This window comes from Psittacula echo (genome assembly GCF_963264785.1).
Source record: "Psittacula echo genome assembly, chromosome: 14".
Classification (NCBI taxonomy): Eukaryota; Metazoa; Chordata; class Aves; order Psittaciformes; family Psittacidae; genus Psittacula; species Psittacula echo.
The window spans coordinates 3474773-3498557 of NC_137750.1; the positions used below are offsets into that span (position 1 = coordinate 3474773).

At 38.6% G+C, this 23785-nt stretch overlaps 1 protein-coding gene across 1 annotated transcript in view; it reads right to left on the reverse strand.

Annotated features, from left to right (window-relative positions):
• The window catches only part of SMURF2 (SMAD specific E3 ubiquitin protein ligase 2), a 59567-nt gene that overhangs the window by 7702 nt on the left and 28080 nt on the right, over positions 1-23785 (reverse strand). Inside the window, exons 3-14 of the mRNA XM_080629541.1 lie at positions 22936-23044; positions 17303-17436; positions 16464-16529; positions 12871-12955; positions 11493-11576; positions 10117-10319; positions 9862-9946; positions 7330-7488; positions 2932-3142; positions 1399-1502; positions 1051-1165; positions 421-599 (exon numbers count right to left, since the gene is read on the reverse strand). Coding sequence (XP_080485667.1) covers positions 421-599; positions 1051-1165; positions 1399-1502; positions 2932-3142; positions 7330-7488; positions 9862-9946; positions 10117-10319; positions 11493-11576; positions 12871-12955; positions 16464-16529; positions 17303-17436; positions 22936-23044 — 1534 coding nt within the window. The remainder of the gene's footprint in view (positions 1-420; positions 600-1050; positions 1166-1398; positions 1503-2931; positions 3143-7329; positions 7489-9861; positions 9947-10116; positions 10320-11492; positions 11577-12870; positions 12956-16463; positions 16530-17302; positions 17437-22935; positions 23045-23785) is intronic.

The window sequence follows — 23785 nt, forward strand, 5'->3', positions numbered from 1 at the left end:
CTCAGTGAACACACTCAGCAAACATCTTACAGCCATAATTTACCTGTCAGACATCACAACTTAGTTTTTTCAATAGCATTTCAAATTACTGCTTGGAAGCAAAAGGTGAATATACATTTTCACTATGGTATATTCTTTAAACCAGTATCAAAGTTTCAAATTTATATTTTAATAATGTTTTACTGTTAATAATAGGCAAAATTAATAAAATAAAATTTATTAACTCCCCTCTGCCCCCTAAAAAGCCTTGAGCATGTTAAGCCTTAAAAAAGCTGAATTGTGCAAGAAATGCATTTCTTAAATCTGCCTGAGCAGGAGATGACAAAACACTCAATTTCTTTTCAACTAGATTTAGGAACATTATCACATGTTAACCAAGACACAACTCTAACATTGTATGACACAACAGATAGTACATACAGTATCCAGACTAAGCTGTTATGAAGATCAGGGTCAACCAATTCCATGTCATCCAAAGTAATTGGCTTCCCTAGCAACTGCTTATAGAAAGGCAACGTGAAGCCCCCATCGATATAGTGTCCGTGAAACACAGCCATCCCCATGATCCGTCCAACAAAATGGAAATAGGATAAGTGTTCCTAGAACAGAAAGAAGAAACTGAGCCATTCAGCTAAATAAGACTTCCAGGTTATAGCTGCTGAATATGCAATGTAATTTCAATACAAAGAAAAGACAAAAAAGAAGAAAAAAACAACCAACCAAGAAAACATACCCAGAGCTTTTTGGTTTGTTTGGTTTTATGCACAACACTTTGAAGACATTGCTTCCAGTCCAGAATCAAAGAAAAAGAATCAAAATAAGCTTAATTTCTCCCAAAGGAAACGTAAACCGACATCTTACAGAAAATTAAGAACACATTTCAGAAGTTTCTTTGATCAGTATTAAATAGAAATTATCGTATTATTGCACAAATTCAGTCTCTAGCAATACTAATGTGAGAACTGGGTTCCTAAGCCTAGAACACTCTCCAGATGTATTTAATTTCTAGTCATAAAATGATCATTACAGAACTCATGCCACCAGTCGTACCGGGTTGACTGCAGAGTCCGGGTTGATTTGCAGCGTATAGATATCATCTCGGGAATATTGGAAGAGCCCATAATATGGATTCAACATTTCATGTGACAATAGGTAGAGCCACTCCCTGAAGAAAATAAAACAATTTATTGTGTACTTTCTGCAAACGCATTCTTACACTGAGTCTTTTCAAAACCGTGTGATTTTTCTAATCTTACTGTTAAACATAAATGTGGAGGAAGTTATCTCAGCATGTTCAGAGAGAAGACTGAAACCTGAATTATTTGTACTTGCTGATACAAGGCTGGTTTAGGATTCAAAGCATAGGGTGCAGGAGAAGAGAGAGGACTGACTGTTTACCTAGCAACACCTCCATAATCAAGGCCTTCCTCCCCACGAAACTTTATCATTAATCGTTTCCACAGGTCTTTTGGCCTCATCTTCATGACTTGCCTGTAGGATTCCTGTAAACACATAACACTTCATTTTATTAACTTCCATTTACAGACACGAAACTACTGTTGTTTATTAGAAATGGAGTCTCAGACTCTGAGTCTGATACTGTTAAAGAGGATACTATTTTCCTGACACTAACCAGTTTCTCAAATCACAGACTGCTACTCAGATTTCTACAACCGTGATAAAACTTGTCAAATAAAACTGATGAGTACATGAGTAGAAGCACCTCCTGTTAAATTTCCAGAGGTGCACAATGATCAGAACATGCTCCTTCATTCTCGCATAACTTACAAAAAGTTAAAATCTGGGTCAGTAAACTTTTGTTTCACCATCAGAAAAGCCAACAGTGGAGCTTCTACTTTGGGTATAACCCATGTGTAAACCTTCAAGAAGCATCTTTAGAACAGAGGCATTAATGCCATCCCAGTAAGCCTACATAATTACTCCTTCATCAGTAAAATTTCACCAAAACACAAAGAGAAAGCTGAAAGAAGCAAAACAAATACTAATTTTTAAAATGGAATTAAACAAAATACATTCGTTTTCATTTATGTTTAGTGTTGGTGCCCCAATCTCTGGCTTTGTAGAACAGAAGAGGTAGATGTGCTGGGGGCCCAATGTACTCAATTCAGTTTTCAGAACAAGAACATAATGATTTTCACTGCTGTAGAGCAGCCTTTCCTCTTTCTTTAGCTGATCATGAACTGATTTGACTGCCTCCAAAGGGAAGACCAAAACAAATCTTTCTTGGCTGGAAAAAGTGTGACAACACAGTGGGACTATCTGGTTTGTGGGTGGGGTGAAAATGCAACCAGGATGGGTGGGATGGGTGATGAAGTTCTCAAGAGGCCAAACTGTTCTCCAGAAAGAGCCAGTGTATTATAACTGTGCTCAATCAATTCAGCAGAATTATTCTGCTGAATAATGACACCAAATAAAATGCAGATATCCCACTGTGGACATCCCTGGCATTCAGAAGCCTAGAAACTGCGTAAAATTGGTCTGATTTGGGGGGATTAATTTAAAACAATCAACCAGAATTGAGATAGATGCCAAGTAGTCCAAACTCCAAAGACGACTGCTATTCAATAGTAATTTTACTTAAATTACAATAGATCAAAGATCATTAATAATTGTTTGGTTTTCCATTTGTAACAGTCCCTCTGTATCAGACATTAGTGTTATTCTATTCTAGGAAGAAGTGAGACAGTGTCTTCAAATACACGAAGTGCTTGAACTCACTCCTCAGTCCTGACACAGTCACATTTCCAGCCACAGGGAAAGCTTTTCCTCTTCCCATTCATCACTGGTAAAACTCCAGCGTTAACTCCAGACTTCAAGATTTCATCTAACTGAATGACTTCTTTAGATGGTTATGAACAACCCTCCTCCCCTTCCCTCAAAGTTAAGAAATGGGTCAAATTCTCAAATTACCTCAAAGATCTCTTCCCTGGAGACCTCGATACGACAATGGCCAGCTTGGGGTTGCTGCTGTGACAGCTCTTGCCTCAGGATCTTGAGCTTCTGCACTAGGTCTCTCTTGTACTTTGGCACAGTCAGACACTCTGCCTCATCTGGAAGTTGACACAGGGACACTACCTGCTGCTGCTGTTGGTGCTGCTGATCTTTAAGTTGATTCTGGCGGCTAGAAACAAACACAGCTGTTTGCAGATATTCAAGTCAAACATCCCCTATTTTCTTCAGATGTAACTTCTAACTAAACTACTTTCAATTTACTATGATTATTACTGTGATTACACTAAAAAAATCTGGGCCCAGTAAAAAAATAAATTCAGAGAGATTTTACCCTGACCAAAGACATATGCTTCTGTCTTTCTTGGCAACCATCAAGTTGTTTTTAGGGTTTGTTATTTCTATTAGTACTACTCTATAAAGTATGTAAAAGGTTTCGGCACTGTATAATAAGGTATTATCCATACAATTTTACTACTAAGCTGCTGACTCTGAATTTCTCAGATACCATTTCCATATTTCCTTTGCATGTTTTGCCTTCCTCCATTTTAAAATCCAGGGATCTGCCAAACACCATGCCTCTAATCTACAGTCAATACCATAGTCTGTTTGAAATGGCTTGTCTGAAAAAGAGTAAGCTTACAAAAAGATGTTTGTACTGGCAGCTTGGCAAGGACCTTGTCCCTTGTACCTGGCCTAGTCTGGACCACAGGAATGTGGGAGTTCACATGTAACTAATTGGCACAGATAAACAAGTATTTTTACTAGCAAGTCTAAGAGATTTTGTAAATCTAGCTTCTGACCAGGAAAAGTAAATGAGCAGTGTTGCAGAGATGTCCTCTCGTGTTGTTTCTTGTACACCCTAAGTGGATATTTTTATAGCTTTTTAGTATGACATTTCCAAACACCGCAGGATAAAAGCTGTATTTTACCTAAACCAGGAGAAGAATATCTCCTTGTGGAACACATGAGAATACCCTAAATTTACTGGATAAATAAGAAAGGTTAAAATTCAGAATGTTTTCCAGTGGAATGTTAATAAATTGGTTTTTCTACAAAGACCATAAATATGGAAGCAAACACAGTTTTAATGTATTTTAACATTTCAGGCTATTGTCTGCTTCGAAAAAAGGTCAACCAGAAAGCTCTCCTGGCCAACCAAAACTCACCTCCAGCAGGCTTTCCCCACAGGGACATTCAGAATTGGCAATTAAAAAGGGGTGGGGGTGTTCCCAGTTTGCCTGTGGTTCTGAACAGCTATTCCCTTATTTGCAAACCTTCTATTTAAAGCAATTTTGCACAAACCACCCTGAAAGGAAACTAAACCAGGTGACCAGGAAATCTTTATCAGTAGTCTTACAAGCCTAATATTTAGAAACCCCTGCAACGGCACACACTGTACATCACTACAGCAACAACTCAAAGCTGAAGATTAATAATACCTCTTTACTCCTGGTCTTTAAAGAAGAAATAATGTACAGAAAGCCTATTTGGTTACTATGTCCTAGGATGCAGAACTTCAGAAGTTAGCTTAAACAATGTTAGTTTCACAGTGTCTTGTTGTTTGCTTCTGTTACTTAAAAAATAACTAAAAGAAAGCCCAAAACAAGGATACCTTAACGTTAGTTGCAAGCTGACCACACTGGTCTTACAATAAACTACAGTTATTTTAAGTCATTCCTGAGAAACGAAGTAATTTTAATAATTTAGAGACACACACTCAATGTGGTTCCAGAATAGGGCTCTGTGTCATTTGTGCTACGTGCACGGTAATTTCTTTCCACTTGTGATTAGCTTTAAATAGAAAACTCGCTTAAAGTATTTACTTGATATACAAATTAAAGCAAAAATAATTGTTTTATCTTCTGAACTTCCAAATTCCACAACGACAAGCATGTGAAAATAGTCCCTGTATATGCCTGCCAGAGAAGGTCAGAACTATATACTGAAGTGTGCACACGTTTGTATTACCTTTAAGGGTAAAAAAGACACAGTCCCCAAAACACAAAGCTCAGGCTTAAAGAAAATGTAATCCCTGAAAGGAGGATGAATTTAAGATCTATGCATCAAATGAAACCAATCTAAACAGGGCAGTACTAGAAGGACAAAAATAAAATGCCTTCCTCCATATTAGACTAAAAATAATCAGTGCAGCATTAGCAAAATTATCTGCAGTGCTTAAGAGTGATTAAATCTAATTTCTTAGTTTGTTTTCACAGCTGAATGATCCCACTCCACTCTGTACAGTGCTTTAAGGAAGTAGCTAAGTACTTTTCAGGTGCCATAACCATCAAAACCTATCACAAACTCTTGGCTAACATTTTAAACAGAACTGGGTAACAATTTGATTGTTTTCATAACCTATAATGTCATCACTGGAGAAACAAACTGCTTTACCCAGCTCCATAGAAAAGCCAGTATCACCGAGAGTGAAGTTTTTATTATGCCTTTGAACCTCAACCACTATCCCACCCAAACACTAAACTTATTTATCTGGTAATGTACAAAATGAGGGGCCTAAATCAAACTGGTTTTCTCTTTCTGAAAGAACAAATAAGGAGGTGGGCTTAAGGGGATGGTGGGTGAAGCTTTCACATATCCTGTTTGGTGCAGTAAAAGAATAGACACCAGAAAAGATTTATCAGGAAGCAGGCTTTGCTGATGACACTGCTGGTTGAATTTCTGAAATCCTTCCCTAATGAAAGACAGATGTATAAATCTTAAGCACACTGTAGCAGTACTGTAAGGAAATGCAGGAATGGTTCTGTGAGTCTGGAACTTGAAAGTCCAATTGGATTTTGCAGATAACAAAGCTAGCTATGGATTTGTCCTCCACAATACATGTAGAACTAGCCACTATGACCCTACTGCCATTTAAGAAGAAACTGATCTGTGAAGGACAATTATTCAAATATAGTCCAATTAACTCAATTTTCTACAGTTTAGGAATTGCACCGTTGTAGCTAAGAGGGTCTAAAGTTTTTCTTTGGGTAAAATAATCTAAATCTGAATTAATTTAATGAACTTTCCTGTGTTTCAAACATGAATATGCTCCTCTACTGGCAAGGTTTTTTTTCTAAGATCATGTTCACTTGAAACGACCAATCTAAATGCAGCTAAAATTAGCAGCGATTTCTTTATTTAAAATAAAAAATAATATTATTTCTAATAATAAATAAAAGAACTAGAAGTGTCTGGACAAGGCAAGCTTACGTCCTGATATACACAGTTTGTAACTAATGATTTATCTAAACAAAATACATATTTGTCAATATTTACTCTCCTCTTGGAGTGTTAAGTTCAAATGTATATTGGGCAGACAAAGGCTAGCCAGCCTTTTATTACACAAAAGATATGTTGACCTCCTGGATATTGCTTTCCATTCCACGGTTTTGTCTTTTCAGTGCTTGTTCCCATTATTTCCTTCAGCTTTTCTTCCCAATGACTCACTTCCTTAAAAGGACTATTGCTCCTAGTTACTCCTTGCCCAGGGCTGCGTGGCTTTCTACCTAAGCAACTCTTCATTGTTTCTCCCACTTAACACCTACTCAATACTTTACAGGTGTTTCCCAAGAGTATTAAAAGGTGTTAGTAGGAGAAACAATAGAGTCAAACCCCCAAACAGCCTGGACAAAGCGATAGCCATGTCTAGGCAAAAAGAAATGTTTTTTGCTTTTTGGTTTCCATTTTTAGTAGAAAATCTCCCAGTGTGAAATGAGTGCCAAGGGAATAAAAACAAGAGCCAGAATGCTTTTGAGTTTCCCTTTTTAGAAGTGCAGTATGAAAATGTGGGATCAAAAGGCAAAGTATTTTATTTTATTCATTTTGTTAAATATCAGAGTTAAATTATTGGGGTCATATTCTCAGAACATCTCAACTGGTCTTGCTCTAAAACTGCAGGTAGGAGCTGAATTATTTCTCCTTTATTCCAGGAGAACAGTTGGGTACTTGTGCACCCTTGCCTAACTTGTCAGTATTTCACACCACTGGCTAATGAACGCAACCTCATATTGTAAAACAAGTTTCCCATAACTAAAAGTAATATGAAGTATAAAGAACAGAAAATTGCCTCTTGCACTTGTTCCCCTGCTGCAGTCCCCAACTCCAGCATCACATTACCCACATTCCTGCCTAAATGCTGCTAGAGATTTGTTCTCCCCACTTCCAAGACCAATCAAGCCTGTCTTCTTTGTTATGTAACAGAGTAAGTTGATAGTTTGTTTATATATATATATATACTATACTTTAAATGCTACCTATTTAAAGGCAGCATATGTCTTGATATAAAATCCAGCAGCCCTCAAGAGTCACTCTCTTTCCTCTATTACACTCACCATGCGCTGGAGACTTTAAACTTACTTTAAGACTAAATGCAAGTTAGCAGATAGCCGTGGATCTGTAAACTGCGTTGTCCTGTTGTTATGGTCAACAAAATAAACTCTCCCTGTTGCTGTATTTCGGATCTCCCATCCAGGAGGCAGTGGACCAAGCTCTTCACAATTGATGTTGCTAAGATCCCTATGAAAACAAATATAAAATGAAAAATACCTCAGCATTTGGCCTCGGAGCCAAACAAGCATAAATGTAACAGAACAATTCCATGAAGTCTGAGAAAACGTATTGTTTCAGAAACTTGATCTGTTCAGCTGGAATCTCTACTCCCAAGGTGCAAGCCCACCAAAGAAAAAACACACACCCCAGAACACATGCCGTGGGGGGAAAAGTTCTTATCAAATAACCTTCCTTTTTACAGACTAACTTCAGATGTTAAATTAACACAGGCTTAAAACAAAAATAAAGGCCCTTGCCATTATTTGCCAGAATGGAATTGCAGTTCTACACCAATTCTGACAGAAAACATTTTAAAAACAACATTAGTCATGTAAGGAACTCTGAATCACACTTTATAAACTCCTACAAAACAAAACTATACTTCTGAGGAGTTATACTTTCCATGAAGAATTACGCATGGGATATGTGTGTATGGCACAGGCGGTTTTGCCCCAAAACCTCAAGTGCTGGTGGGAAGCAAACAGCTCTCTAACAAACTATTTCAACTAAAATAGATGAAGGATGACTCAAGCTCTGCACTGAGCAATGCAAGGATAGTTGGTCTCAAGAAAATTGCTCTGATATTAGGAAGATGCAGATTCATTCCAGAGGTTCGCTGAAAGCAAACACTGGTCTTTAAAAATGTTCTCTTGTGTACATGATTTTTCACGTATACAATTCACACCTGAGATACTTCATTCTGTCAGGTGCAGTTCTCTTTACCAGTGTTAAGTCTCCAGATCTCACAGTATCATGAGAATTGAGGGGAGGAAAGAGCTGAGGGACAGAATGGCTTAAAAAGACGCATCTGCAGAGACTCAAAAGGCTGAGAAGCTACTAATGGAAATACCAGGCTCTGGGACTAAACTTGTGCTGCTATTATCCATGCACACACTGTTGCTGAACTGAAGGGCTTACTTTTTTAAAATTACTGTGGTGTATTAGCATAAAAATACAATTTCCTTAGAAATGACATAAACTCCATCCTCATGCAAAGAGCCAGATTTTGTTCTGAGACACAGTCGTGCAAGTTTCTGCTACCACACCTAAGAGCAGTGCTAACTTAGGTTTCATACAACATCAGTACACCACAAAATTAAGGATTAGATCTTAAAGTAAATAAATATATATTTTAGAGAAATCTAGTTTCTATCTTTGTATAATAGACAAGCCTCAGGCTTCCTAACACACAACGGCCAGCTGGATCACACCCTCATGTACATAGATAATGCATCAAAGCAAAGTATATTCTTGTAACACAAAAGTAATAAAAACAAACAAATCATTTGAAAACGCAGTGAAATGCATAAGGCACTTTATCCTTCCTGGGATAACCATTTCCATGGGAATTAGCACCAGCAACCGATGAAGTTGCTACAGTTCTCATAAATGCCAATTTCAAATTTCACACACTATTTTACAAGGTCATCCACAGACTTTAGGAGGCAATCATTTTCAATAGGATTTCCTGAAGTTTTTTAAAGAATAATCAGAAGCTAACAATAATTTTTATTATGCTTCTATAAATACATTAGAAATAATCATGTGTACAATCACGTATAATAAGTACACATGTGCATCGTGTAAACAGAATTGTATCATTGAATCATAGACTGGTTTGGGTTGCAAAGGATCTTAAAGCTCATCCAGTTCCATCCCTCTGCCATAGGCAGAGACACCTTCCACTAGATCAGGTTGCTCCAAGCCCCATCCAACCTGGCCTTGAACACTTCGACTGGTAGTCTGAACATGGGACAATAATTCTCACAACCAAGTAAACTCAAGCTAATTCAATGATAAGGCTGTACTTCACTACAAACAGCGTGTCTAAACATACAAGGGGCATCGACAAGATTTTCCAGGTTTCTCCTTTGTCTGCTCCTCCAAAAATGATCACATATGTCTAGTCTATTTGTCACCAAGTTTGTCCTTCATAAATACATTATGCCGATTTTGCAGGTCTTGTTAACTTCCAAAGCCTGAATTAAAAACCAAAACTAACCCAGTTTTCACTGAAGCATTTTGGATAAATCTAAGTTTTTGGAAGTGCTCAGATCCTGCTTTTTTTGTTTCATTATTTTACACAGTATTAAAAGCTGGACTTGGTTATAACGCATATGCCGGATCTTGAATCAGTTAACTATACCTGTTTTCCATCTTCGCATTAAAATAACATCTTGAAGAACTGAGGAAGAGACTAATTTATTTTGATAACTTGTTAAAGTAATATATTAGGGACCAAGAGTCAGAAATATAATATTAGGCACAGAAAACTCTGAGGAAAGTACTACTTAAACTCTTTTGTTTTGATTCTTTAAGGATACTTTCATTATTTCTTACCTAGGTACTCTTGGATCGTGCCACGTGCTAACACCAGTCTGAGTATGCAGAAAATAGACCTGACCTTGCTGAGTCGTCCTTTGCTCTGTGAAATCAAGATAAATTAATAAGAACAAGAAAACCACAATACAAAACCTCACAAAGACTGTTTTTCCCAAACTAACGGATCGAAAGGATCTTACATACAAGAAGACACAACTCATTTTCCCAGTTTACTGGGAAACCCACAACTAAAAAAAATATTAATTTGCCTACCATATCCTTCAGGTAAATCGGGAGGAGTGTGCAAGTGTGTCCTGCTCATGTAGTTTCTGTGCCTCTGTGACCTGACTCTCCTCTCTGCCAGCCGGGGATCTGATGACTGCCCGCAGGTCGCACCGTTCGTCCCTGTAATCGGAGTGTTCTCGTCCGCAAAACAGCTCAGAGGTCTGCCTGGGCTGGAGTATTCACATGCTGGCCTGTGGGGAAAAATGTGAACAATGTATTGCTGACTAGACATGGGGTTACACGAGAGACACACTGTAGTAGCTTCACCTTAGGGCTCTTGGGATGTCTTTGTGGACGGCAGAACTAAGCAGCTGATTTGTCAAGCAGGATAACTCAACAATGGACACAAAGCTTCTGCTTGTGTTCTGTGCTCACTGGTTCATCCCAGAGCAACTAGTAAACCTATCATTCCTTCTAATTTTTAAGGAAGGTTATTATGCAAGGATTGTGGAAAAGGCCTAAGCAAGATAAAAACAGTTGCTCTTGAGAGCTCCACTGCAAGAGGAAATACTGAATTATGTGGTTCCGTATTCTCAATGCTGTTTTCAAAAGGATTTAAAAAGGGGCTAAAAAGGGGGGCTGACAAGGACAGAGGAAACCCCTGAAACAAATTATATATTTTGTATTTGTTTCTCTACTGTAAACGTACCTAGAGCTTAGAACAGGTATTTTAACACACCACAAAAAATATGGATAAAGAAGTCACAAAGCTGTTCAGTACCTTTCCTCACTTGAAAAAACGTATCAGAGCTGGCAGTGCTAATGGTACACATTAAGTCAAATACATCCTTACAGAGACTGGAATAATATTTATTGAGGATGGAAGAGACAGTCTGCAGGCACAAAGTCTGCAGAATACTGAAAAATATGCCATGCCAGTGTCTACAATTCAGGTAACAGCAAAGCTGGTTTAAGGAACAGCTTCACAACACAGTTACTACAGTTATTAGAAAAGGTGAATGTAATGATTTCAAAACATGCTCTGTAACAATCAGCTTTAAAAGTTCTGGATTTCACAGTCATAGCATGTACATAGACAATGCCTGTCAGCTGTTCTTGATCTCTTCTCCTCATCCCTTTCAATGTCTGTACTTAGAGAGTTCTACCATAGCAGCTCAACAAGAAAACAAAGATGCTAGTATTTGGGGTGGGAAAAATTCTAATCAGAACAATTCTTTCAAGTTTAATATTAGGCAGACTGAAGGAGCAGGATGTTAGACAAGAAAAGCATACTGCACTTGTGGAGTGACTCAGAGGAACACTGAATACCCCTGTGTTAGAGCCACATAGAACGGCTTGTGCTCAGCACTCCTGGTCAGCATACAAACTTCATCATAGGCACAGTCTCCTAACTAATTTCTTACCGCGTTGGTCGCTCCCACTGAGTTGTTCGTGTAATATGATTTAAATACTGGATCCTTCCAGAAGCAGTCCTCCGTTCCTCCCACCTAGAATTCAGACACGGAGAGATAAGGCAGTGAGTGGTATTTCCAGGAAACCAGGGCACAAAATGTTTCCAACATAAATGCCAACTCAGGAAGACTTACACTATTATGAATCGTGTTAGCTGAACGAGGTAACAGGAAACAACTGAAAGTTAACTCAGAATTGATTTTACACATTCTCCCCTTGGAACCAGGCATATCATTAACAATATCACACCTTTGTGTTCAATACCTATGTGAATTCTAATTAAATCCCAACAGCCACATAAAGAAACTTCTTGAAAACATCATATTTAATAATGCATTTAACTTCTTCTGGCCACCAATCTAATAAGTGCTTTCATAGCATCTTCATGCACTACTGGCTTTCATTAAAAAGTCACCAAATAACAGGACTTTTTAATTATTATTACTTTTGCACTCCAAATTACATCAGGCTATTCAGCTAGTTTTGCAGTTACACAAATAAGTAAGCAATATTTATACAGGGAACGTTCTGAAGTGAAAATTTAAAAGCATTGTCAAAAGTGTTTCTGACTTCTTCAGACTCCCAATTAACAAAAGAATGCTGTTTAGGACTTAGGATGGTAATTTGTATTTCGAAATTCATAATCTGAAAAATCAGCTTCTCCTGTCTTTACCTGCCAAGAATCACATTCAGAAGGTCTGTGTTTGCTCTGAAAAAGTTGATGACAGCACTAGAACCTAAAACAGAACATTTTTCTGTATACACAAAACTGGTTTAGGTGTTAATGATGTCATTAACTCTCACAGGGACAAACCAAAATCCTAAACCCAGCATTTGGCAGGTAAATACACCAAGAACTCAGGCTCCGCTGCCTTTTCCAACCATGTTTGCTTCACTATAATTCACACAGAAGAAAAAGTGATGCATTTTTATTATTATGTATACCTCTGCACAGCACTGTAGAAGGCAACCAAGCTCCTACCTTGCTACAAAACTACTATATGGAGGAAGTCAGTTTGCTGTGATCTAACACTATATTAGTTTATCAGTTCTATAATTTGACATATGTTTTCTTAGGAAAGTATTTTTTTAATGAATTTACTCATATATGCCACCTCCCATTTTCCAAGAAGAGACAACACAAGGGTCGTATTATTAACTACTTTGTGTATCCCAGCTGGCTTATCTCCTGCTCCCAAATCCAAGACTGTAGAACTCTGAGTACAAGAATAAAAGTAAGTTAACCTATTTGTACACCGACTTCTCACTACTGCAGCAGTCTGTTGCATGAGTTGTGTCTGTATTTATATCACAGCGATGTCAGCTTACCCATCCGGTAAATCATTGTCGAATAACCGGCTGCAATCCACCACTTGTCCTCCTGTACCTATTCGGTCTCTGGACTGAAGACTTACTATTAAGATAATAAAAGAATTATTAATTACATGACATCTGAATGCAAATTGCAGTTATATTTGAAAGAGAAATGGTACATCTTGGAGGACAAAGCTGAGCCACGTTCTGGGTATTTTTTCCTTCCCACAAATCAAAGAGTTACACAGACACGGTGTATGTTTTCATACATATAATTCTCTACATCTCACTTCAAGAAGATGAACACAAGTTAAGGCAGAAAAAGGAAGTTCTCTCTGATGCTGTCATCAACTTTTCTCTACATGAGATAGAGTGTGACACTCATCTGGCGGCAGCAGGGTGACTGGGACAGTGCTACTGCCACTGCTAATGGGAGAACTGCTAAAAGAAAGAGCTAAACAAAGAAATTCCTGTCTGGTTTTGACTCCTCCTTACGTATTTTCTGTGAACATGGGATTCAACACACACATGTACACACATAAAGCCAGGCAAAATTTAACTGCTAGAAGAACTACACATCTGATTTATTGACTTCTTTGAAACACTGGTGGTAAGAAGTCAACTGCAACTCTCACACAAAGCAGTTCTCAGCACCCTGAAAAGCCTTTACTGCCCTCAGCAAAGCTGTATTACTGCTTTTTAAATATCATTTTTATTTTTTACATGTTTCATTGGAAAGGATATTTATGCCCAAAGCTGTTGTACTACAATTATGAAATCAAAGATTTTATTTTAGGCAGCTTTTGTTCCCAGTATCATAATTTGCAAGTGTCCAATCTGATAGTTTATGACACTTGTGTCCCTGTGGGCTTGTTGGGGTTTTTTTGATGTTCAGTTTTGCCTTTAACAATAAAACCATTGCTTAAAAAGCTAAATATGTGCCATGGCACACATTTTTTTGGGTGGTATTTCTGCACCTCCAGACAACCGTCTTCAAGTCCTATATATGTATGCAGTGAAATAAACCTACAGACCTTAACCTAGACACAATCACAACTTTTGCCAAGATCACAGTTTAGAAGCTGTAGTAGTACTGGCAGTTTTTGCCAGTGTCCAAATGTTTGACAACAACATGTTCTGAAGCTGTGGATTCTGGGCCTTCAACAGAGCAACCCAGGGAGTCCTGCAGTACCTGTTTGCCTTATTCCTTATCAGTATTAACTCCTGGTCTTCCATGAAATTAACATTACAAAGCTACGTAAGGACCAAAATTCGTGTATGGCTTCATTCTGTAATGAGTAAGGGCTCATTTTTTTTCTGCACCACCACATCAGAAATAAAACGGTAGCACAAAGAGAGCTGCAAGATTAAGACACTGTTCAGGTGCCCTCTGCATCCACTACTCACAAGCATCCCCTTTTCTTCCCCCCTTTGAGGAGAACCCCAGCTATTTAAGATGAAGCTCCCCTTGCTTCCTGGCCCAAGTTAAAAAGGTATACCGACTGTGCACTTGAGCTGTAAGGTTATCATCTGCTGAAGGCATCAATTACATTTTAATATTGTTTTCCAATCTTCCACTGCCTCTTAATTTAAGTCAGTTTACCATTAGAAGGACTGAGAGTATATTTCTAACTTATTCTATCTTCTTGCTTACTTTTCATCAGGATTTCTCCACTATGTAACTACTGCAGTGGAATTATCTAGTTTTATTCAGGCTCATTGACCCATTCAACAACACTGCACTAGTGAAGAAAGATTAAAATATAAAGAGACTAATAACAACAATCTAAATAAAAAGAGACAGGAGTCTCCTGAATCTTACCAAGGATGCATTAAATTAAAACACAGCCACGACTGAGGAAACCTGACCTTTCTAATAGTAACCCCAGAAAGCAGAACATACAGATTTGTTCTTAGCCTCTACTGTAAGCTGACAAGCTGTGGTTTTTCTAGGTACAACACAACCCAGCAGCTCCTGCTAATGAGGGACAGCCCCAGCAGCATGCCAACAGAGCTGATGCTGCTGTGGCTACACCACTTTTCAGGATCACATCAGGTTAAGCCAACTGGTCAGTCTAGTTTATGCCCGCACTGCTGACTAGTTACCTCTGACAACCTGAAGTGTATCTGCCATGCCCACACTGCTCTGTATTTGCCCCAGGCTTCCCATCTGGCATCACAATAGCTTGGAGACCTTTCTGCTCTGGGGTGTTCCTGGGGTTTCTTTTGCTTGTTTAATTAACGCCAGCATTCTCAAGCCATGATGACAAGGATGCATGTTGCATACTCTGGAGGGCAGCATGAGAGCACGTCATTGTGTGACGGTACAGTCCCTGCAGTGTCATGTCCGAAGGGCTGCTGTGGGCAGTGGATGTCTGCTGCTGGAGCAGACCTTGAACAAGCTCCTCTTAAAAGGAACTCCACAAACAAGACTGTACGATGAGCCAGGGACTGGTATACTGGAGAAAAACCAAAAAGCAAACCAAACCTACAACATATGCACCCTAGAAAAATGACTGGTTTATCCTTTTCTGTGCAAGCTAACATGGAAAATTTAATATTCAAGAACAGTCTCAAGTGTCGGCAATGCACTTAGGATTCCACATTTTTACCATCATTTGACTCTCCTGTGCCACCTAACTTATCTTAATATAACACTTGAAGATCAGATGCTAGACAGATGGTTAAAGCAACATAAAGAGGTGAAGTTGTAGGTATTATTCAACAGAGCACATTGAGGACAGCAAACGAATGCACTGAAGCCCTTACTTGCTGACTGGTATTTCAACAGTTTCCCTGGCTGAAAAAACAAGAATGCTGCTTAGATATTATTTGAACTAGGAACTGAACATAAAGTTGAGCACGCAAATTCACTTTTCTTTCCCTCCCCAAGTCCAAATATTCTCATTAACATCTTGTCATAAAAATAAAGACCTCCTCATCCTGATCAACTATATTTGTTTTTAATTTTACTTCCTAAGCTGCCTTCTGAAACAACTTACAATGCACCAAAAAGAGAGTGCTTATGAAGCTGTTTGTGGATACTTGTTTTTCAGTTTGCCAGCTTCTTTTAAATCCTTAAGTTATTTAAGGTTTATGAGTTAGCAGAATGACAAAGAACAGCCACTGAGGCTGGTGACAGACTTGTTAATAACCTGTGAAAACACAAAATAAATTGAGCAAGTCATCCCAGACAGCAATTCACCCCTGTTGCAGCAAGACGTTTCATCCTTTTGCAAAACTACAGGAAGCACAGATTTGCTGGAACTCTCTATGGCCAAGAATTTGTAGTCAGTTTTTCACAGGGAGTTCAGGCTCAAACTGTGACCATTCTTTACAGTGATATTAAAAACTTTCTAAATAAATTTCACATTAGCTATGGTCTTATCTGTCTCAACACTTATAATATGGGGGGGAGTGGTCTGGGGTGTTTTGTTGTTTGTTTTCATTCTCTACATACACACTTCTAGCCTGAGGTCCAAACAGCTCTGGCACTAGAGCTGAACTTGGAAAGGGGAAATCCAGTACACAAAATTGACATCTAGGGAGGGTATCTCTATAGGCACTATTAAGCTGCAAGAGAACAAAAAGATAAACCCCTTACTTACCTACTATCTGTCCTCTAACAGTATCATTGTCATTTGGCCCAAGCTTGCACAGATCCAATCTCTGATCTACGGAACAAGGACACAAAGTGTAAATCACACAGTATTTTGCTGTCTTTGAAAGGCTCACTGAAGTACCATCAGAACAAAATTCAGCCTAGTGTAAGACAGTTAAGAACCTGTTACAGAAGATAAAAATCACAATGCTTCTCTACCAGCATGTCACTTTCTTCTGTTTTGATTATCTAGATAGCCAAGCACTACTTTTCCATCACAGTGCACCAAATTTTGTTCAGAAGTAAATGGCACCCATTCGGATAATGAGAAAACAGCATCTTACATGTTAATTAACTTTTGAAAAGTAGATACAAAGTGCTCTAAGCATTGTAAAACACTTAATATGATAAAATTTACTACTTAATTTCAAAGGCCCATTAATTTTTAAACTACAAATGTGGCATCAATATAAATTTGTCCTTTTGTTTATCCCTTAAGACTTGCATTTTTGAAGGTAATAAAAAAAGATAATTTGAAGGCGATTAGAATCTGTCTTCCTTTGGAATTCCAACACACTAAGTTCAGTATTGACAATCCACAACCAGACTGTGGCACTGATGTTACCACTGTCTATGGTAACAGGGCAAAGGCACTGAAAAGCCAGTAGTAATTTACCTTCCCTATCCTACTTGTACTATCCTTGAACACAAAACACCATTACAAACTACCAAACCCATCAGAACATACAAGCTTTATAAAAAACCCAAATAAGTGCCACTCTTCAAAAGCCTGTGCATGAAAGTTTGGGCTGAAAGAGAACAAACTCTAGTCTTTAGCTTACTTACAACCAGTGTCTTTAAGGCGGTTGATTGCGTTTGAAAGAAGTCTCACACAACCCAGAAAACCAGCTCCCTGCTTTTTATGAATTTTCTTGTGATTCCACACGCTGATTGTTATTGAATCTGACTTCCCAATGTATCTGAAAAACGTGGAAAAACAGAACTGTGAATGCCACTTACTGAATACTTTGAAGATGCTCCAGAAATCACCTTAGGGGAAAAAAAAGACTATCCACCGTGACATTAAAACTTAACACACACTGTATTGGCAGAGAGAGTAAGTCATCTTCAGATACGATGTACACACTACACTTGAATGAAAGCATGTCTTATGAAGGAGTTTACTTGAATACAAGCTAATCTAAAATCCTGATTCTGGAAGAAGGCATTCACATGAATCCAAAGTCTACTTAAATCTGTTTAAAACAGTAACACGAGCAGACCGTGGGCTGGCTCAGCGACCATATCTCTTCAAGCAGCTAAAAACATGCTTAGATTCATGCCTATGCTCAGCTTAACCACAGAGAACAGCAATGCTCATGGCAGCTTGTTTGTGAGCAGCACTAGCAGGCAGAGCAGTTCAAATGCCAGGACAGAAACTATCGGTTCAGGATCCTTGTGCAGCACTTCATCTGCTGCTGCTTTTCAGGCTACTCTTCCAACCACTAGCAATGCAAGTCACTCTCTTTTAGAGCTATTCTGAGCACTCAGGGAAAACATAAGGCAAACTTAGTTACACATCTGCAGTTAACGAATCTTTGGGAAGCTAATTTGCTATTAAGAAAGCCTCAGAAAGGCCCTGTTTGTAACATACATTATATATTAAGAATGCGACCCATGACAACAAGTTCATACGGTATTTTAGGTGAGATGTGCCACATTCCCCTTCTGGCCCCTGCTCACGTGTGGGCTGCCTCTTCGCAGCATCACTATGGAAAGGCTTTGCAAAACCTAGATGTGCCTTGCATGGACCTGGGGACACATGGATACTGCAGGCTATTTTATCTTTGCTTTTTTGCTTGAAGCTTTGCTCTTCACAAACAATTACTGTGTGAGATAATTTTTGTTTTCAAAACTTCCAGAAGACAATTTCAAAACACCTAAAATAAAGGAGCTGTTGTCAATACTGAATGATTACAGTTATTTCAAACTGAGGAAAATGAATTTGTAACTATGGATTAGAGCCCAAGAAATGCTTTTAGTTCTCCCTTCCCAGACCACAAATTCTGACATTCTGCAGTATAGTTTCAAGTGGGTTTTCTTGGTTTAGAAGGAAAACTGATCAAACTCACTCAACCAACATCTAAAAACAACTCCCCAATTGACTGAGACTTGATCGGCTTTAAGACATCTTAATAGTTTCATAAAGATAGAAATGATACTGTCAAGGTTGGCAAACCAAACAATTCAACTAACTCTCATGGTTTAAAATTGCAGCTGTGATGAGGTAAGTTCTCAATTAACACTTCTCCCCTTTTTCCTGTTCCAAAAAGCAGAACTTAGACAGCTTCTTTCTCCCACCTGCAGACAGGGACTGACCCAAGAAGACAGAAAAGCCTAACTGTAGGCACATACCCATGACCATAGTTTAAAATAACCAGTGCACATTTAAAACAAACCCAAGCCAACCACAAACATCACACAACCCCCCATCTCCAAAGTTTTGTAATAGTAGACTGATTGCATTATATAGGTCAGATTTTTGGCCTTACAACCTTGACAATGCCAGTTTTGCATAAAGAAACGAAAGATGAGGATGGGAATTCACGTGCACAGTTGCAGTCTACAATGTTTCATGTAATTAAAATAAATTCTTATGAGAACAAGTTAGGTGCACTTAAAAATAAAGACTTATGACCTGTCTTGAATTTTCCAGTTTTCCTTGTTGCTTTAAAAAAGTCAAAGGTATATGGTTAAACACAATTTCATAACAGAACAATCTGAATAATATGCAGAACAGCTGAATATACAACACAGTTTTCCAAGAATTACTGTAACATTTCAGGGTGAGGTTCTCATGGTTGAGATGCAGACAGTAAGCCATCCATACCAAACAGGTGAGGACTTCTATATGATTGCTATAACCTGCTATGATTTTTGCACCAGAAAACCTGAGTGGTTCATGCATCTAAAAGAAATAAGGAAGGCAAGCTGCATTTTCCAAATTTTCCAGAGGAAGAAAAGAAATAGCTCAGTAACTGCTGGTTGGCTTTATAGCAACATGTTTCATCTGCATAATTTCAGGCATGAAAATACATGGCTGCATTTCAAGAGTGACGGTAGGACAAGCTGTCATTTCCAATTCATTCACAGAGAAGTTACATTTGTTTTACATCATCTGGCAATAAAGTTCCAACATAAAAAGCCTGCACTAGGAATTGTATTTGTTATTAAAAAAGAATGTTCCAAAAAATAAAGTGAGTTTAGAAAAAAAAAACCCAAACAGAAACAAAAATCACATCCCCCTCATTTTGATGGATGCTCTTTCATAATTCCTCCTCACAATTAAAGTTCTTGGAGCTTTTTCTTTTACTCAATCCTATCAGCAATATCTATTTCACAGCTTTGTTACTTCAGAGATAACAGGAACTGGATTAATGGAATGGAAACCTGGAAATTCCATTTCCATACGTATTTTTGAACTCACATATATCCTGAATCTGTAACATTCGACTTTGAATAAGAACTGTGTGTTTGGAAATCTTAAGGAAAATTAGCACTCTTAGCACTTCTAAACAAGAATCAAGCTCATGCCATACTGGAACCCCCTAAAATTTCAATCAAAATTTAAAGCACAGAGACAATTAGTACTTTGTCTAACTAAAATTATCTTTGCCAAGGTGGTATTTCCTCCTGAGTCAATGTACCACTCAGGAAGGTTTGGTATCAAGTGAGTTTTCATCCCCATGGCATTATACATGCATTATATAAAAGACAAGCAGAATGAAGAAAGTGGAAAAAAAAATATTCCTGAAAAAATACACCTCTTCCTGATCCCAAGCCAGATGTACTCCCTCCAGAAAGAGAGAAAAATGCAACATCAAGAGGTATGAACTCAGGCTTGGAAGCCAGGAATCCCCTATTTCTAATCCATGCTGTCACAGAGATTCTCTTTATGACCTGGGCAAATTACTTCATTTGTTTCTACATTTTCTCATTTCTGAAGTTTTTCTAATATAACGGTTATGCTTTGAGAGATCAGCTCTTCAGTTTGGAGGGCAAGAGCGTGTGAAGAGACAACAAAAAATACCACCCCAATTTTTTTCTCTTCTTTCTCCCTTCACCCTGCCATTGCTCTCACCTCTGGTAGCAACTGAAGAGTGCTGGAGCCTTTGGACAGTCACAAGAGAACCAGCCAGAGGCTGTGGCTCTGTGACAGAACACAGCATAGACACGTGGCACTGACTGGCTGCTCCCTTCTCCTCCCCAGTGCTACCCAGCCCAATGCTGAGCTGAGCCTACAAGACACTGTAAAAGCAGCTGCACCAAGCAAACAGCAAGCAAAGCAGGCTTCTACTCCAGATGTTCCTAACAGACCCACCTAAGAAGTTCAGGACAGACTTGTATGTCTGATGTGCTTGAGCTGGCATGGCCAGATCTACAAACACGACCTAGAAATGCTGTCAACCTAAATGCAAAGGGCATCATCAAACTGGTCTAAACAATCACGTCAAGAAGGCAAAGCTGTTGCAAGGAGCTGTCTGGCAGCAATTTAAGAGTCAAATCTAGGATGGGATTGTCTAAACCAGCACTAAGCAGAGCTGCTGCCTTCTCTCCCTGAAAAAAATCCAGGATCATAGGCAAAAACTAGGCAAAGTAGAGCTGGAAGGTTAGGGGAGAAAGGTGATTCTGCCAGGGCAGCACAGGGCCTTGAGAATGTGAAGGTACCAAGCAGCACTAGAACCTGCAGTGAGATTCTGGGAAGAGGAAGAGTTACAGGAGTTGCGTGAGATTACATTTGAGAGGTGTAACACAGAAGGAAATGCCAGAGCCTGAGGTGCAGATCTGAAGGGCATGGAGTCAAGATAGGACCAGGACCAGGTTTTGGTGGAGCTCATGGTACAAGTAACTTTTAAAAAAAAATAGACCAAATGAATTGCTATGCCTTAAGGGCAGAGGGTGCTGGGGAGGACTGGAGAAGGCTTGAGGGCACAGGTAAGCCTGGGAAGGCTGAAGCAGATCTAGGATATCAGAACAAAAGGAAAGGGAAAGAAGAGAAAAAGGGGACCTATTAAGTTTCAGAACTGATGGTTAGGTAGTGTTTAAATGCTCTGACATGAGAAAGTCTGTAAATTTGTTAAGTCTGGTTATTCAGAGCTTTGAGGAAAGGCCTGAACAATAGGGAAAACACAAACAAGACTGAAAACAAGGAACACCCAGGGCAAGCATGGTATTCTACTGACATTAAACTGCATCCAGACAGCAACTATTTGGCAATTTCTTTCTGGAAAGCCTCCCAGATTCCCACCCCCCTTCACACACCCATCTAGGCTGAAGAATCTGAGCAACTAATTCAACTGCTTCCTTTCACGCTACGATCTGAACTCAGAACCACATAAGGCAAAAGTAAAACCTTTTTTTGTTCTTTGTAACTGCAGAAGTCTTTAAAAAAATCTTATACAACAGGCTATCTATTATGCTGAATCAAGTTAGCAAGCCACAAAATTCCTTTGGAATTAGCAACTTAATTCAGACATCATTGCATAAATACATCACAACAGATCCATCATACTGTGCCATTTGCATATGTTATCACATGATACATGAGACACTTGATTAACAGCAGTGTTAACATGTTGTACAAATTCCAGGCTGGGGGACAATTCAAGCAGCCCAACACAACCAAGAGACAGTTTTAGTGCACGCAGGCCTGTCAGTTATTTAAAAACTGACAGAAATCTTCATGGTAGGAAAAAACCAAGCAGGATTTTTCTTCTAATAAAATTCACATAACTGCACCTTCCTCTGGTTGCTTTCCTATGCTGTGTGGTGGCAGGAGCAGGCACACTGCCACTGAGACTCCATCTGTCATGCTTGGTGTGCAAAGCAGTTCCTGTAACAGTGGAAGTGTCATAAGGCAGAAACCAGAGTTCCCATGCAATGGTGTGTTGTTAGGGTAAACATTAGGAACTTTAAAACCCTAGTGTTCCTAGGTTTGATGAGAAGAAAGACTAATTTCTGTAATCTAGGAGGTTTGTCATCAGGTGCTTATTTTATTCCTCTTCCCCCCAAAAAAGTTGATTATCTTAATATCTGATGCAGAAGAAAACCTGAGACCTGACATCAGGTATACTACAGTAAAAAGCTACCTTAAGATAAAAGCCAGGCAGTGAGTTGTTGTATCGAAGAGATCTAATATTTTACTGCTGTTTTAAACAGGAACTGAAGACTAAGTGACTGATGTTTATCAATGGAAATACATTTCCACAGAGTAATGAATAACACGCAAGACAATAAAAAGGGTTAAATTATTATGAAGAAAATTTTGAGAGGGAAAGGATTATTTTTAATAAATAATTTTTAAAAACTCTGGGATATTTTCCAAGCTGTAAATAGGCCATTATTATGAATATCTGACAATTTCTGTGTACTTTAGAGGATTTCACTTCAAACCTTTGGTTATCACTGTTACCACCTACAGGTCATAATGCTGATTCCATTTTGGATCAAGTGTATTCTTCACAGTATCTGTAGAATGGCATTGGCCAGATCCGTCCACCACAACCTTAGCAAATGGATCAGGAAGTCCTAAGAGGATGAAAAGAAGAAAATTAGCAAATGGATCAGGATGCTTTAAAGTCTCATAGCACTGCACTACTTTAAAAAAAGGAAAATATTTTATTTGAAACTGCTTTTATTCCTAAATGAGAGCCATGTTTAACGACTGGGAATAATGTAACATATTAAGCACAGGAAATGACTAAATTAGCAATTTATCTCACTGATACAGAGTAAGTTGTGCAAGTCGAGCATGAAGGAAAAAATAGTCTGAACACCTTAATCTTCGTAATTTAGGACTGAGTAAATTCTCAGTACATAAAGTATTCAGCAAAAGGCAGAGAAAACAGATTTATGCCCTTCTTGTTTCTAAGATGAATTAAAATTATGATTTTTGGTTGTTACTGGTACTACAGAAAATCACCTATAACAGGTTATTCTTGCTTTTGAGGTCCACTTTGCTTTCTACTTCTTTTTCTGCCAGCTTAGTACCTTGGAAACACGGAACACAGGTTCAACAAAAATTAGTGTAAAGATAGTGACAAACTAGGCAGCCGAGGGAGGGAAAGAAGCAGGCCCAGAACAGCCTCCAATTAGCTTGACTGCAACTGCTATTCTAACCGACCCATTAACTGACACCAAAAGAGATGGTCCCACCACTAATGTCCCTAAGTCATGTGGTCCTATCCTTTCTTCCCCTCATACTAATGCCTCATCTGAGTGCCCAGTGAGTCAGCTGAAAGAACTAAGGTGGTAAAACATTATTCACAC